This window comes from Pituophis catenifer, unplaced genomic scaffold, assembly GCF_029215685.1.
Source record: "Pituophis catenifer annectens isolate HBS135680 unplaced genomic scaffold, rPitCat1.0.hap2 SCAF_1, whole genome shotgun sequence".
NCBI classification, from domain to species: domain Eukaryota; kingdom Metazoa; phylum Chordata; class Lepidosauria; order Squamata; family Colubridae; genus Pituophis; species Pituophis catenifer.
Window position 1 is genome coordinate 14,582,373 of NW_027256881.1, and position 17,414 is coordinate 14,599,786.

Below are 17,414 nucleotides of genomic sequence, written 5' to 3' on the forward strand. Positions count from 1 at the left end.
ATGATTGCAGAAAGTTTAAAATAGGCAAAGCATACAGTAACATTTTATTTTCACTATTTTTATTTTTTGGTGAAAGTACTTTTGCATAAACTTGGATTAAACTAGACAAATGGAACAGACCTTTGTGAGAATGCTTTCTTTTCACATCTAAATAATGCAAGAAATTTGGTGGATTTTACCAAACAAAAGGTAAGGTAAAATGATCCAGGCTCTGATACTTTGTTGCTATGGAGATGTGGAATGTGATGTGGTTTGAAGCTGTGGAATGGGTCCTCGGAGATGAAAGTGTTAAAGGCATAGAAAGATGAAAGAGAGAGAGAAAAAAAAGGAAGTTTGTTTCTTTCCTCTGCCAGAGTTACTTCTATCTTTAGACTATAATATCAAATTGGCAACAATGAGAAAAGCTTCAAGGATGGAAGGAAGGAACGAGAGGCTTGGAAGAGCAACCTGCAGAGAAGAGAATGACACCACAAATTTGCTCCAGACAATACGTCGTAAATTGGATAATCTTTGAATAATAAATTGAAGCATTTAAAAAAAAAAGTATGAAAAATTTGCAAAGATGGGAAAAGAGGTTAAAGAAACAGTTAAAAAAGTAGAAAGTTCTGCAAAACAAATGTTTGAAGAAATAAAACAGATTAATGGGAAATGGAAATTTTAAAGATGATGTTATGTATAGAGAGTTAGAAAGAGAATTGAATAATGTGGCCCTATTGAAATCTAGAGGAAGAATTCTGCTTGAGACTTAGAGCAATTCCAGAAAACTTAGGTGAAGTTATTAGATAAAAGATTATTAAAGCTTTAGCAAACTTTTTGGATTGAGAAGAGGAGAAGACTGAGACAGAGATTGATAAAGTTTATAAAATAAATTCCAGATTTGCTAGAACAAGAAATGTCTCACAGAAAATTTTGGTGAACTTGAATATATATTTTATATATATATAAAATATAAAGCCAAAAAAAAAAAAAAAAAACTTATCCACAAAGAGGGAATGGTTGGTGAAGGAGATGGAATTTGCAGAGATGGCTAAATTAAGGAACAAAATATTTGGGAGAAAAACAAAACCCCACTATGTACATTCATTTTTGTGAACTTTTTGCATGAAACAGAAAAAAATGAACTTAGGATCTACATGTTGAATTAGGAAAAAAAACATAATAGAAAAAGAAGAATTTTTTTTCCCAGAATTCCCCAGTCAACTGGGGAAATTTTGGGAGTTGACGTCACAGGTCTTAGAATTGCCAAGGTTGGACACCTGTGCTGTAAAGGAAATTGGAAGCAATTTCTTCCTATTTTTTCTTTTTGCACTGACTTTTTCTTTGTTCCCCTTCTTTCTCTTTGTATTAGTTCTTAAATTTTTTTCTTCTGTTTAAATTCTTAATAAATATATACTGTACCATACTGTGTACAGTTCCACCCACTTAATCTGTGTGTGTGTGTATGAATGAATATACACAAAGATTAAGTGGGTGGAACTGTATGCACTATGGTCAGCAGAAAACACGAAGTAGATGGTATAGGCAGTGATAATTACTTTCTTGACAACGGACATTCACAAAACAGTTATTAGGTGTGACACATCCTAGCACCAGTGAGCCATTTAACACATGCAGTGTGATGCAAAATGGCCTCCGTGTAATCCTTGAAAAATAGTGTTAAATCTCCAGATGAATAAATTTCAACTCAGTTGTTTCGTATAAAATCAATCTTTGGCACTTCTTTTCTCAAGGACAACCGTCTTGAGATATTAACCCAGAGAGTTTAAGTGTTCCCTTCTTTGTATTTGAACATGGCTCATTTTTGACATCAGAAATGAATCCATTTAGTTTTCTGAATGTAGCCTGACTACTTTTGTCGTACATACAGTGCAGAGGGTTTCTGCTGACAAATGGCCATTATTTCACGCTGCAATGTAAGACAGTATATGAAAAGGGTACTGCCAGGGGACAATATGAAAGAATAGATGGGACGACAGAGATGGTATGAGTACCCTAAGGGTAAAATGGTAGGATTTTATATTTATTTATAATAAATAAAATCAGAAAATAAATCTGGGTCTCCTTAAACTATTTTTAGAGGCCTGCTAGGAAAGATTCATTCTTCATTTCACACTGTTTCCTTCTAAAAGAAATATTCCTGCTTTCCTCTGTCTGTCGTAGGATTCCTATAATTACCAGAGCATCTGCTCTTCCCTTTTCTACTTGGCAGACCAACTCTAATGGGTCTTTCTACAGTGCCTATGTGAAGTTTAAGCAAGTCCATAATGCGCCTGACAAGCTTGATAAGTTTAAATGGGACTTACAGCAAAAAATTTGCAGCAGGGAGTTGCCCTCTTTGAGGTTTTAGCCAGGCTACAGATTTGCTTTTTCCCCCCAAGCTTTCCCACTCTGGTCTGACTCCCCTCCAACATCTCTTTAAAACTTCACTCATTAGTCAGCGTTTTCTGATAACTGGGTATATCCAATCCTTATTCAATTACTTGGGAAGTTACTTTCTGCTTTAAGAATTTCCCCGTTTTGGAGTCTGTCTGTAAATTCCACAAATCTTGACCAGGTATGGTGGTATTTTATTATTATTTATTACACTTATATGCCATCCATTGGCCAAAGGTGACTCTAGGTGGTTCACAATCATTCAATAAAAATGCCATATAAAACATTAAAACAATAAATAGAGATCTTAAATTTAAAATTCAATTAAATTTTGGTTGCTTAACTGGTATCTGGAGACTATGTTCTCTACTTGAATACAGGGCACATTACAATTAAGGACTCAAAGAGGCTCTTATATTTTCACAAAAACACTATTCCATTAAGCGATTGAAGACTATAGACCCGTGATGGCGAACCTATGGCACGGGTACCACAGGTGGCACAGGGAGCCATATCTGTGGGCATGCAAGCGTTGCCCTATCTCAGTCCAGCACGCATGTGTGCACTTGCTAGCTGATTTTTGGGTCTTCTGGGCCCATTGGAAGTTGGGAAACGGGCTGTTTCTGGGCCTCCGGAGGGCCTCCAGGGGGGTGGGGAAGGCTGTTTTCGCCTTCCCCAGGCTCCTAGAAAGGCTCTGGAGCCTGGGGAGGGCAAAAAATTGGCCTACCGGGCCATCACATGCCAAAAGCAGGGGGAGGGGGGTCACGCATGCATGCGTGGGGGGAGGGGGCACATTAAATTATGGGTGTGGGGACGCGTGCGCGCAATCCCCCCCCACTACCCCCGCTTTTGGCACGCGATGGCAAAAAGGTTAGCTATCACTGCTATAGACTATGTTTAAGACATATTTCCCAAAATTTCTTGGGAATTTCTGCATATGTGATGTGTATGGGTACCGTAGTACTAAACCCCTTCAGTATCACAGATTGATAGCCTTAAATGACAAACGTTTCTTTTTTTTTTTTTTGCTTGGTGACTACAAGTTGATTCTTATCTCAAAACCATTTGAGATATATATGGCACTGCAACTCAATAGTAGGTAGACACACTTACTTTAATTCTTTCTTAACCTCATCATAGTCAGCTTGCACCTTCAACTTTTCTTCCAGTTGCTTATAGGCAATAAAGAAATGAAAAATAATTTTGATTAGATTTTTATTTTACAATATGGCCTTCCTACAAAGCTAAGAAAAAAAATATAAAAAGGAAAAAAATGGTAACATTAAATTTGTTTCAATGACAAAAATGAGAAAGGACATGTCTTTTCTATTACCCACTATCATAGACAGATATAGTTTTTGCTGCTTTTACTTAAATACTGCCACAAACAAATTGATTTCCTGTGGCTTATCACCTGATATCGATGACATTGGCTCTACTTCTGTATATCACCAAGAGAGATGGTGTGTCTTGAATGAAATGAGGGAGTCAATGAGGATTAAGAAATTCTGACCACAAGAACGCCTTTTGGATTTGCGGATGGTTCCCAAAGATAGGATGTGGACAGTCTGTCTATTCTAAATAGGACTGTGCTGCCTTAGAAGAGACAGGCACAGATTTTGTCAGGCATTCTAATTTACATGTACGGCCTAAATGACTCTTGTGTTCAGGAGTGCCTATTTTCTTATTTAATTAATAAACCAGTGATGTCCTTTTCTGGATAGGTATAGATTAACAAATGTTATTTACACAATGGGTAGACTCAGGCCTGGATTATTGTTATGCAGAGGTGGTATTTAGCTGGTTCGGACTGGTTCACCTGAACTGGTAGCAGAAATCGCGGGTGAGCCCGCCCACCCACCCACCCATCCGCCCCGTCTCTACGCCATCCTGTTTAGGCACATTTTTGAGGCCGGGCGCATGTGCAGAAGGCAGGCGTGCACACAAACCGGGCACGTGCGTGCACGAAGCGAACGTGCGCGCAACAAACCGGTAGTAACATATTGTGGAACCCACCACTGTTGTTATGTCTATATTTATGCTTGATCTGACAACTGTGGAATGATCTTGAACGAAGCCAGGTTACTGAATGGCATGCCTGATGGCGAACACATTACAACTCTGTTGAAGCAACTGCACTGGTTGCAATTAGATATCAAGATTTAGAGTTCAGCTTTCAACCTACGAGGCTTCAAGCAATACAGAACTTTCACTGATTCTTGGATTCATCAATAGGGGTTGAGGGTTTTTGGTTTTTTTTTACAATATTGTAATGTCTGATCTGTTGACCTTTTTATCTCTTCAAGCTAACTACCATCTTCTCCTCAAATCTAGGGCCTGAAGGATCTTTTCTGAGACTGAAGGTTGTTCCCCCCTACTTGGAACATGCAGATGCCATCATCATAGGAAGAAGAGAAATAGGAAAAACTGACTTAGTTGGGCCTGTGACAAACGTGAAACTGTGCACACCAGCCATTTAGACCCCAAGTGCTTCCACAGCCTGCAACAGTTGTGGAAAAAGATTAGCATAATAATTGTCTGGAAGAACCCAGCGAAATGCAAAGTGGAACAAAAGGTTCAAGCTGTGAGACAATCTGGAGGAACAAATATCTGGCTCTAACTATCAACTTGGTTCTTTTTCAGACAAAATAAAAGGCATGTTTCTAATGCCGTGCAAGGTCTAAAAATACTCCTCCACGAGCTTGCAGATGATGCTTTAATGGAAGGGGGATGGGAGAAATTCCTATGCAGCAGTTAAGAAAAGTTTATCAAGAAGCCCATCACGATGTATTAACCTAAACAATGGGCACAAAAATGAATGAGGAAGATCAACTTAAGTCTTTCAGACTGTTGTGGCCCACCAGTGGCCTGTGCGGATCGTGGCTGATCCCGACGAAGAGGAGGCTGGTGTGGTGTCACGCCAGCAGCCTGTGCAGCCAGCGCTTGTGTTGGACAGCGAGGAGGCTGAAGAGGATGTGGTGCCAGAGGCAGAGACTCAGCCAGGGCCTTCAGAATCTCCAGAGGCTCCTTCAAGTGAAGAGAGCGAAGTGGAGGAGCCTCTTCTCAATGCTTGAGCACGCAGGGCTGCCAAAAGGCAGGAGTGACTACTCAGGAGGAGGAGGAGGTCTCCTCGAGAGTAAGGCTTGAGGATAATTGGCCACTCCCTTAGCCTATTTAAGTCACACGCCGTTAGTAAGTTTCTTGCTAGAAACAATTCGTATTTATTATCAGAGTATTTTGGTTTATCATATCTTGTTTTCTGGGCTGGTTGCCAACCTTTGCCGGTCTTGTTTATTCTTGCTACTTAATAAATTTGATAAGGACCGTTGGTGTGTGTCAATATCCTCGGAAATCCGGAGCTGGGGCAGAACACAGACTTTAGTTTAAGTCTCGTATTTAATTACTCAATCTGCATCAAATTTAGCCTCTCCCCCCTCCCCCTTCCTCGGGAAGGGGAGGAGAAAATCACACAGCTCTGAACCAGGATTTTATGTTAATAATATCCGACAAAATATCAGAGGTAGAGTATCATGTTGTGTTGTCTTTTCCCCAACAAAGGACCACATCTACGCACATAGCAACCAGACTTCAATCAAGAAATAGAGCTTATGAAGTATGTTTTTTTTTCTTTTTTCTTTACTTCCGATCAACCCTTGTCTGATTCTCAGAGACTGCCTGGACAAGTCTCTACAGTTTTCTTGGAAAGGTTTTTCAGAAGTGGTTTGCCACTGCTTTCTTCTTAGGGCTGAAAGAAAGTAACTGGCCAAGGTGGTTTTGTGCCTAAGGCAGGACTAGAACTCACAATTTCTGGATTTCCAGCCTGATGCCTTAAGATGTACACCAAACTGGCTTTCATGAAATCTGTAATCGCTCAAAATCTCTACTTCCCAAGCAGCAAACTCCCCAAAGATACTGCTCTCCTGGTCTTGTAAACTCTTGTAGGCTGGTTGTTTGCTGGGCGGATGAGAGTGTCTCAGATTCTGGCTTTTGAGTGGCAGCTAAATATCCTGATGGAGAATAAATGGACTGTATCTGCCTATTTACTGACAGCCCAGGTTTGAGAATTGAGCACTGCGCAGAAGGGTGAGTTCCCGTTACTTGTCTCAACTCCTGCTCATCTAGCACAGGGGTCTCCTTTGCTAGCTGAGGAATTCTGGGAGTTGAAGTCCACAAGTCTTAAAGTTGCCAAGGTGGGAGACCCCTGATCTAGCAGTTTGAAAGCACACAAATACGAGTAGATATATACCACTTTGGTGGCCAAGTAACAGCGTTCTGTGTGCCTTGGCGTACAGTCATTCTGGCCACATGATCATGGAAATGTCTTCAGACAATGTTGGCTCCCTTGGCTAGGATATGGAGATGAGCACTGCCTCCTAAGTCAGAGATGACTGGTAAAGGGGAAATCTTTACCTTTACCTTTCTCTTGGATGCTTTTTTCTGAGAGAACCAATCTGAATTCTAAATGTGATTAAGTGGTTGAAAAGATCTACCACAACAGTAGAAATAATGTGTATATCAACTCTGAAGCGAATTTGGCTGGGGCCATTTTGGAGGCTTCAGGATTGCCACAATGCGAAGAAGGCATAGGGAGGGGGATTTTGTATCCAAAACAAAATAATTTCCTGTGGGAACCAAGAACATTCTAACAGGTGGCTGGAGAGAGGAGGAGTAAAGTAACCAGGCAACAAGCCAGCACCTTGATTGGACAATGTGACTGATTGTTTGGGGGAAAGGGGGAACTTTCACTTTTTAATCAAGTGAAAACTTTCAGAGTCGGTTTTCACCAGTTTGTGCCAATATATCTCCAATAAAATTGTTCTTTGAGGAATCTTCCTGCCTCCGAGTTCTGCTTTCTATGGGGTTATTACTTGGAACCATGACAGTGTATTTGTCAAAATAGCATTAGAGGCCAAATATGCAATTTACCTTCCTCCCAGATCCTATCTAAAGCAATGGAGGAAACCAAACTGCTTGCTTACTTTGAGAGTGCTGTTCTTGGCAGTCAGCTGCTGCTCGAGCTGGGAGATCTGGCTGGTGGAATTTTCCCGAAGTTTGGTAAGATTGCCTTGGAGTCTCTGAACATCTTCAACCAGCTGAGCAATTTCTCGTTCTTTGGAGGCCAGTTCTACTTCCAGGCTGGATCGTGTCAACACTTCGATGGCCTGCTCCTAAGAGATAAAGGAAATTGGAGAGAGAGGAGACAGTAGAGATCACACAGTGGCAAACCAACATGCCAAAGATTACCTGCAGCACATTAAAAATGAAAAGCTAGTATTGGGTTATAGAGAATGGACAGGTCAACATAAAATACTCAGTATCAAATGTACTATTTTCTTCTGGGAGGTGTTAAAACATGCTAGAGAAAAGATTGTCAAAACCTTGCTTAAACTGATTACATCACTGTTTCAATGCATAATCTGATTTTTTTCCATGTGGCATTTTACATTTTATGCTACTTTTCACACAGGGCTGTTTTGATCCAAAATATAGACTTTTGAATATATAACCAATGATTCCTGGTGCCATAAAACTCTCTTTAGGGCCCCTTTTCCATTCCCTAATTTCAGTGGCAATTAGGAGGTGAACTCAAGGTATAGAATCTTTAAAGTGGGATCTCCTTCCTAGAGTGATCTGCCAGATTTCCTTGTCATCCTTATTTTTAGCTCGACTACTAACATCTTCCTCCAACAAATAATTTGTGCAGCTAAATTTACAGAGCTACCAAAGAATAAAACATATCGGAAGTCAGTCATGATTAATGAAAACATGTAGCATCAATCACCTCAATAAAGTTTACATACATGTAAAAAAAACTCAGCTCTTGTCAAAATAAGAAACGGATTTAATAGAAAATGCATGTGTGCCAGTTTTCAGTGAGAGAGAAGTCATGTCTCTTGCTTGATGTCTGCATTTTAAAATACAAATAATTTTGTATATACAAATATGGTTTTGCTATCCGATCGGGACTCTTTTAGAACTTATTTAATTTGAATTAATTTGAATTAAAGTTAATTAACATAACTGATTTTTCAGGCAGTGCTATTAATCAGTGTACCTCGACTTACAACATTTCACTCAGTGACAGTTTGAAGTTACAACAGCACTGAAAAAAGTGACTTATGACCATTTTGCACACTTACAACCGTGGTAGTATCCCCATGGTCACATGATTTACGTTCAGATGCTTGACAACTGACTCACATTTATGACGGTTGCAGTGTCCCAGGGTCAAGCGAAGTCAATGGGGAAACCAGATTCACTTAACAATCAGGTTACTAATTTAGCAACTGCAGTGATTCACCTAACAAATGGGGCAAGGAAAGTCGTAAAATGAGGCAAAACTCACTCAACAAATTTCTCACTTAGCAACATGAATTTTGGGCTCAACTGTGGTTATAAATTGAGGACTACCTGTAGTTGGTTTACCAGTTTGATAAATAAGTCTGCTTTTTGGATTAAGTCGGAATTTATTATGGAGATTAATCTTTATTTTCACACAATTTCTTATTTTATACAACGGAACTTTTACACAGAAAATCTACTTTCAAGGCCAACAGCTAATAAAGCCTTCCCCAACCTGGCTGTTTCTAGATGGGTTGGGCTTGTCCCACCCTCCCTCCCAAAGACAGCAAATTGGGAGAAAGCTGGGCTTGTAAAAAATATCCTGATTAGGAGCTATCTTATTTATTTTATTTTATTTTATTTTATTTTATTTTATTTTATTTTATTTTATTTTATTATTTCATTTCATTTCATTTCATTTCATTATTATTTTATTTTATTTTATTTTATTTTATTTTATTTTATTTTATTTTATTTTATTTTATTTTATTATTTTATTTTATTTTATTTTATTATTTTTTTTATTTTATTTTATTTTATTATTTTATTATTTTATTTTATTTTATTTTATTTTATTTTATTTTATTTTATTTTATTTTATTTTATTATTTTATTTTATTAAATTTTTATACCGCCCTTCTCCCAAAGGACTCAGGGCGGTGTACAACCAAAAATAAAACCCACAACTATATGAAAGTTAAAAGACAATTTAAAAATATTAAATAATTTGGCCGAAAGAACTAAAATAGAAACCACCCATTAAAATAGCATTTAGGCCAGCCCTGCTTGGTGAAACAATAGCGTTTTAAGGGCGCGGCGAAAGGTGCGAAGGTCGGGGATCCTACGAATCTCCGGGGGCAGCTCATTCCAGAGGGCAGGTGCCCCCACAGAGAAGGCTCTCCCCCTGGGGATCGCCAGTCGACATTGTTTGACCAACAGCACCCTGAGGAGTCCCTCTCTGTGGGAGCGTACTGGTCGATGGGAGGCTATCGGTGGCAGAAGGCGGTCTTGTAAGTACTCGGGTCCTAAGCCATGGTGCGCTTTAAAGATGGCAACCAACACCTTGAATCGCACCCGGAAGACCACTGGGAGCCAGTGCAGCTCGCGCAGGAGCGGTGTTACATGGGAGCGGCGATTCGCTCCCATAATCACCCGCGTGGCTGCATTCTGGACCAGCTGGAGCCTCCAGGTGCTCTTCAAGGGGAGCCCCATGTAGAAAGCGTTACAGTAGTCCAGACGGGAGGTGACGAGGGAATCTTGTACTGCTATTGTTAGCACATTTTATTTTATTTTATTTATTTATTTATTTGTTCGATTTATATGCCGCCCTTTTCCGGAGACTCAGGACGGCTTACAATGTGTTAAGCAATAGCCTTCATACTTTTGTATATACCTGCTTAGTAGGGCTTTTGCCTCCCCCCCCCCAAGCGGTGTTCTTTTTTATACAAAGTCAGCTTATTGCCCCCACAAACCGGGTCCTCATTTTACCTACCTCGAAAGGATGGAAGGCTGAGTCAACCTTGAGCCTGGTGAGATTTGAACTTGCAGTAATTGCAGGCAGCTGGCAGCTAAGTGCTATTTAACAGCGCTTTAGTCTGCTGCGCCACCAAGGCTCATATATATTTATTTATATATATTTAATTGAATCATAGGGCTGGAAGGAACCTCTGAGGTTTGTGCTGTAATTAATATCTGCTTCAATCGTACTTTAAAACACTATGTTCCAGTGGTGAAATTCAATTTTTTTTACTACCAGTTCTGTGGGCGTGGCTTGGTGGGCATGGTGTGGCTTGGTGGGCGTCCGACATATGTCTTGCCGTGTGTGCGTGTGAACACGAACACACACACACAGAGGTAGTCCTCGACTTACGATCACAATTGAGCCCAAAATTTCTGTTGCTAAGTGAGACATTTTACAACCTGTCTTGCCACAGTTATTAAGTGAATCATTGCAGTTGTTACAGTAAGTTAGTAACACGGCTGTTAAGTGAATCTGACTTCCCCATTGACTTTGCTTGTGAGAAGGTTGCAAAAGGGAATCACATGACCCTGGGACATTGCAGCCATCGTAAATACATGCCAGTTTCCAACTGTTTTAATTTTGATCATGTGATCGTGGGGATGTTGCCACAGACGTAAGTATGAAAAATGGTCATAAGTCACTTATTTTCAAAGCCGTTGTGACTTTGGTTACTAAATGAACTGTAGTTCAGTTGAGAACTACCTGTACCCAGAAGTGTTAGGATATGTAAAGAACAAAAACAATTAACCTCTATTATCATGAGATCTGGGAACTAACCATGATAATAATGCAGAATCTGTTCTAAGGCCTACATAAATGCTCACTGCTTCTGGAAATGAAAAGATGGTTCAGCAAGGGAGAGGTAGCATGCAACTGGTACATTAGAGGCATGGCATGAAACTCCATACACCCCGTTCCAGTGGTGAAATTCAAACTTTATTACCACCGGTTCTGTGGGCGTGGCTTAGTGGGTGAGGCAGAAGGATACTGCAAAATCTCCATTCCCACCCCACTCCAGGGGAAGGATACTGCAAAATCCCCATTTCCTTCCCATTCCTGGGGGAAGGATACTGCAAAATCCCCATTCCCTCCCCACTCCTGGGGGAAGGATATTGCAAAATCTCTATTCCCACCCCACTTGGGGCCAGCCGGAAGTGGTATTTACCGGTTCTCCGAACTACTCAAAATTTCCGCTACTGGTTCTCCAGAACCTGTCAGAACCTGCTGGATTTCACCCCTGCCTTGGTCCATTTCCCATTCCCATATTATTTTTTAAGCCCCCCAGAGTTGGTTTAAAATGGACGACTATACAAATGTTTTAAATAAATAAATGCAATTCTAACAATCTACTGGCAGAAGAGAGCACAAGGAGAATTGGCTTTAGATCAGCAAATATTACCTTCCAGCTTCCCTAGGAAAACCACAGGGTTATTATATACATGTGTCCCTCCCGCAAACACCCCAGTTCTGAAATGTCCAGTTTTTCCAGGGTAGAAGATTCTGGATAAATAATTTAGCTTTACACAGGAGGAAAGTTTAAGAAGTTTGATGGCAAGCACTCCAAGAAGATTATTGGAAATAGGGGCTGCCTCTTACCACATCCGGTGCTTTCTGAATCTGGTTAGCCAGCTGGAGAGATTTGTTTGCAGATGAGAGTTGTTCCTTCAAGGACTCTGCTTCTCTTTGAGCTACCTCTGCCCTCTGAAAAAAAAAAGTGCGGGGGGAATCAGGAAGTGAGGATGGGGGAGAGGGAGAGAATGTACATTTGATTTAACAACTGGCAATTATTGCACGAACATTCATCAATTCATGCCCGACTGAGTATAATTGATTTTCCTAAACACTCAACCTAATAAATGATGGGGGGAGAACCTCTGAATGTGATGGATTTTTATTTTAAACAGTACAAGGAAGAAATAATTGAGCGATTATGACAGTAATTTAACGCTAGGAGCAAGGAATCCCCTGCTGACACAAATGCTGCGGCCCACTGAATTTCCCAGGCTGGATGAATGCGAGTGGAAATGGATTCCTTTGATTCAATTGCCTTCTGTATTCTGAGCCAAAGCAGGCAGAGTTGCATGATTCCTTGTGGGAATAATTCTCATGAGTAAATGCTGAATTAAGTGATCCTCAGTCTGCTTTGCCTGAAATAATCACAATGGCCTTTTGTGGAGTCTCTTTCTTCCATAACCATGTCTCTCCTTTGCATACACGCACACAGTGAAGTATACAAGGTAAGGAGAATGGTTACAGGCTTAATCCACATTACATTTTTATCCTGTCTTAAAAAAAAACAAAAAACAGGAGGCAATAACCTCTAATATGCCAGAGATTGCTGAATATGTTTCTCATCAGCCCAAAGCAGTATAGCCAATTATCAAGATGATGGGAATTGTAATTCCAATATCTAGAGAGCCACCTTTTCCCACTCTGTTCCAAGGGACACACTGTACCATGCAAAATAGTTCCTCTTGTCCTTACAAAATCCATGGTAAGGAAATAGAAGAAGAAGAGGCCACCCAATCTACAAAATCCCAAGTGTTTGCACAGTGCTTACAAGCACTGGCCTTTTTTCTATGGATAAATGCAGCTCACTGCTTGGATATGACATTTATGGGATCTGTTCCTATAAACATCTTGAGGACTGGATCAAGGCTGCCAGGCTGCTTCCTGGCTTTGAGAAGAGGTGCTGGATCAAGTTCTCCATAGTCGAAATCTAACACATCAACTGTTCCACATTTGTTTTTAATGAATACATGACACAAAAAACAGTAACTCTAGAGGGAAAAGAAGTGCATGAAAACCTTAAATTATAGATGTACTTATTGGAGCAAGTACATGCTACTGTAGAAGCATCCCCTTTTGGATGGTTTAAAGCAGGAATAATTTATTGTAGATGGTGCTTACTGACCATAGTTTATTGGAGAGAGACAGAGAGGGGGAAATGGTGTTTGCTCCTCCTACAGCTTTCCAAACTAGCTTCAAAGATAACAGACTCAACAAGGACATAAAGTGGTCAAAGCAGAAAGGCCTTGTAGGTCTCTCCAAATCCAGTTCCAGAAAAATTGCAACTTTGGATGCCTAGATACTCCAGCATCTCAAATTTCAGGGCTTCCAGTCATGGCTCTCTCTGCCTTTCCAAATGGCCTCAGAGTTGGAAGCATGATAGATATATTTGCAGTGGAATGATTCAAGTCATTTATTTACTACCTTTCAGAACAGTATTTTGAAAAGAATTTATAATCTATATAAATATCTGCAAATAAAAACTCAATTATGAATGAAAAAAAGCAGGCAAGAGATCAGTCACATAAGTCTCGGTAGCATTGTTGCCAACTTTCTCCCTCCCTCTTGAGCTGACCTGGGCCATTTTACGGTCTGTGGGTCTCATCTGGCCCACGTCAGCGGGCATCAGGGCTGGGGCAGTGACAAGAGGACGGGTTGGCAACCCTCCAGTCCCAGTTTCTCATGTGGCCCCTTGGGAACATTAACGGCCCACTCCTGCTCTTGAGGGATCCTTCCTAGGGGGTGGTGATAGTGGCCTGAGGTAGAGGAAGGAGAATGTACAGCTAATTAGGCTTCTGCAGGGTTGTGGCCTGTTTGCCTCCCTCTTTTCAAGGATCATTTCCATAAGCAGTTACCTTTGCAATGCATCATCAAGCCCTGTGGAAGGAGTGCTCTTGTCATTTACTGAGACAAGAGCATTTAACCTCCCACTGAAGCATTGGTGCAGATAACCCATCCCAATAATCAGCCTCCAGAGCTGTTTGCAGGGATGTGTTTTCGGCTAAAGAAGAAATGTTCTGAAGGAGTGGGTGGGGAGGCATGAGGTGGGTTTCCTTTCCACTTCCGGCATAAGACTCTTCTAAATTACAAAAGGATGATCAGAATGTAAAGGACTACATGAAGAAAATAAACTTGAAGAACCAGGCTTGTCCCAACCTCTCCAATTGAAGGAATACCAGAGTTCCCTTTCAACTTGCTAAGAGCTGGCTTCCAGGTCACCATTGCATGTCACTCTTGATATCTGATCATACATAAGGTTGACTCAGCCTTCCATCCTTCCAAGGTAGGTTAAAATGAGGACCCAAATTGTTGGGGGCAATATGCTGACACTGTAAGAGGGCTGTAAAACACTGTAAAGTGGTATATAAAAGCTATTGCTATATATCTTAAAAAAGCTACAAGGAAGCTGCGTAGAATATTTGCATCATTTGAACAATGACAGCACGGTGTCATGGTGTCCCTTGTCCCCCTGTAGATGCCTGGGCTTTCAACCAACATGCAAGGATGGGTGCAGGAGGAGCAATTGAGGACATGGATTTTTCAAGATGATGATGGTGACCTGAATCATAGCCATAATCATAATTTTCCTGCAGGACACAAGGATCTATCACCCTACCTCAGGAAACTAGATATAATAATCACTACTTTTAGCTTCTGGAATGTTAACATGAGGTACGCCCGGTTTACAGGTAGGAGATAAGGATTCCTATCAAAACATGAAACTCACCATATGTTAGATTGATTTAAGAGACATGGCCTTAATGCCATGTTCCTTCACTAATCTTACATTTTAAGTCTCATCCAAGGCTTTCACATTTCTTTCATTTTTTTTCATTCATTTGGTGTTTAAACATAATGATTCCTTTAAAAGAGAATAAATACTTCACTGAAGAACTCCGTCTTCAAGCTTTCATTCTTATTTTGCAGAGAATTTTCTCCTGAGGAGTGTGTCTATGGTGATTCTCAGTCATCTGAGACATAAGTTGTCTCAAAAGTGCTTTCTCAAAAGGCAACTGGACTTTCTTTGTTTTTCCTTGAAAATGTTTCACTCATCATCCAAGAAGCTTCATCGGTTCAACCAATGAAACTTCTTGGATGAGAAGTGAAAAGCACCTTTGAGACAATCCTGAGGAATTTCTTTCCTTGGCTCTTCAAGTAAATAGTTTTTATTAGAGAAGATATCTTTGCATGATCAGGTATGTTGATGGAATAGGGAATCCGAAATAATCCTTCTCTCCCATCTGGTGCACACAATTTAACTTTGATCAAAACACTGAATTGATCATGTCTACAACCAAATCTATTTTCTAAATGAAATTTAAAAATACTAAGATAAAAAACTAATACAATAAAAAATACATGAAAAAGAGAAGGTAAAAGTGAATTATTTTTTTCCTCCCCTCAGTATTCCGTTTATAGCCAAGATAATAGAAGAAAAAAAAATAGACCAATGATTTGACAATTGGGCACGAAAAGTATCAATGGCTGCTTTATCTGTCATTCCCACTTAACCAAGACTTCATACAAGGTTACCAAAACTGGAGGTAAAACCAATAGTGATCATTTATACTTCAAAAGCAAGAATGCATGGAGGCGAGTGTCTGGCTGCTCTTAGGTCCTTAACTATGATCTGGTAATTTTGATATCTTCAAGGGTGATGACAGTGAAAAACAAAAAAAAGCTTTTTCATCGAAGCTGAAAAAAAGACACTATCCAACTTTAAAATCTTACTTGATTTGCTCTTTCAAGATCTGTCATGATCATCTCAATTTCATCCGACCTAAAAAGAGATAGAAGAAAGATCTATTAAGCTCTGAAGAATAAGTAAAAACATATCAAACACCAATCATCTGGACTTTTTTTTATGTCTATAACATTTGTGCACAGCAATATTTTCTTCAAAAATCTTAAAAGTGATTCTTATTTCATATCAAAACATTATAAAATTATGACACTCAAGTTAGAACTTTCATTGTTTTAAAAATAACATCTGGGTCATCAAAACAATTAGCCAGAATAATTGGCATATTATTTAAATGTTAAAGTGAAAAAAAATAAATGCCACCATATATAATCTTGGATTTGGCAACTGGAGGATCACATGGTGTCAAGGAGACCAACATTAAAGGGAAATAATATAGACTTGTAAGAACGGTAGATTTCATGAGATTTGGGTAAAAATACAAAACCTCATGGATGAAGGTGTAAAACTGAAATCACAACCATTTCTACTTTAAAAAAAATCTTTGTAGTCTGGGGCTGAATCATCACATAGGATCCAAAGATTCCACCCCATATATTGTCCAACTTGTAGTATACAGAGTGTATGCAATTGCTTGATAGGCTGAACTTACAGAAGAAAAACTCACTGTGAAGTTAGAAGGGACTATTTATGCCAGTGTTTTTCAAACAACTTCAAGATGTGTGGACTTGAACTTGACACTGTGCTCCACATAGAAATCTAAACTAAAGCATCACCAACATATGATTTTGCTTGGACATGTCCAAGGAAGGGGAATTCACTACAGTCATTGGCAATTAGTTCCACTGTCCAATTGCTCTTATGTTTTGAAAACTTTACTAAATCAATCAGAATCTGTATCATGAACTCCTCACCCTTCCCAGAAACTGATCCCAGGGCATGATGATCAAAATCTCCCTATTATGACAATTATTGGGAATTCCAACACTCATCTAGAGATGTGATCTGAGAGCTCAGTCAGGAATCCCACTGAGCACCTCATGCTAAAGGATTCATACTCTATCTTCTCAAGCAATATCTCTGGTCACCATAAGATACTTATTACCATTGCTACCCTACCTGACCATAGCACCTCAGCTACTCTAGAATCTAGTTCCCAGAGACCAGTTATCTGGAAAAAAAACCATATCTCTATTTCCCCCCCCCCGCCCCAAATCAATAAGCTTCAGTAATGTACATCAGATCCAGTCATGAATGTTTATGAGCATGTCTTATTACAAAAAGATCAAATTTACCAATAGCTGATTTAGGTCATCAGTGAACTGGCCAGCAGGATCATGGAACAAGGCAGGTGGAGCAGAACTGAACTGTAGACACCCCGTAATCATCAGCCCAACATTTCTCATTATGTCACCCCTCCCACATAGCCCATAATCTACTCTCCCTCCCCATTCCGAGATTACACTTCCTGATATATGGAAGGCCAATAGTTCTTAATAAATCACCATTGTCCCAACCTCAAACTTTGCAAACAAGTACAATGCAGCAGCAATCTGTCATAAGTCACCCCAACTGTACACAGGTTTTCTCACCTATTTGTCTTCCTTCCACTTCTTTCGCGGCAGAGTGCGGCCGCGCAGGTGGTAATGGGAGCGACATGGCGCTCCCATGTAACACCTCTCCTGC

The 17,414-nt window shown here is 40.0% G+C and overlaps 1 protein-coding gene across 2 annotated transcripts in view; it reads right to left on the reverse strand.

The window, feature by feature from the left end:
• CUX1 (cut like homeobox 1) overlaps nt 1–17,414 on the reverse strand; it is a 363,893-nt gene that overhangs the window by 128,938 nt on the left and 217,541 nt on the right. For both annotated transcript variants that reach the window (XM_070932086.1, XM_070932084.1), the window contains exons 9-12: nt 15,758–15,806; nt 11,834–11,938; nt 7,353–7,541; nt 3,487–3,545 (exon numbers count right to left, since the gene is read on the reverse strand). In XM_070932086.1, coding sequence (XP_070788187.1) covers nt 3,487–3,545; nt 7,353–7,541; nt 11,834–11,938; nt 15,758–15,806 — 402 coding nt within the window. The remainder of the gene's footprint in view (nt 1–3,486; nt 3,546–7,352; nt 7,542–11,833; nt 11,939–15,757; nt 15,807–17,414) is intronic.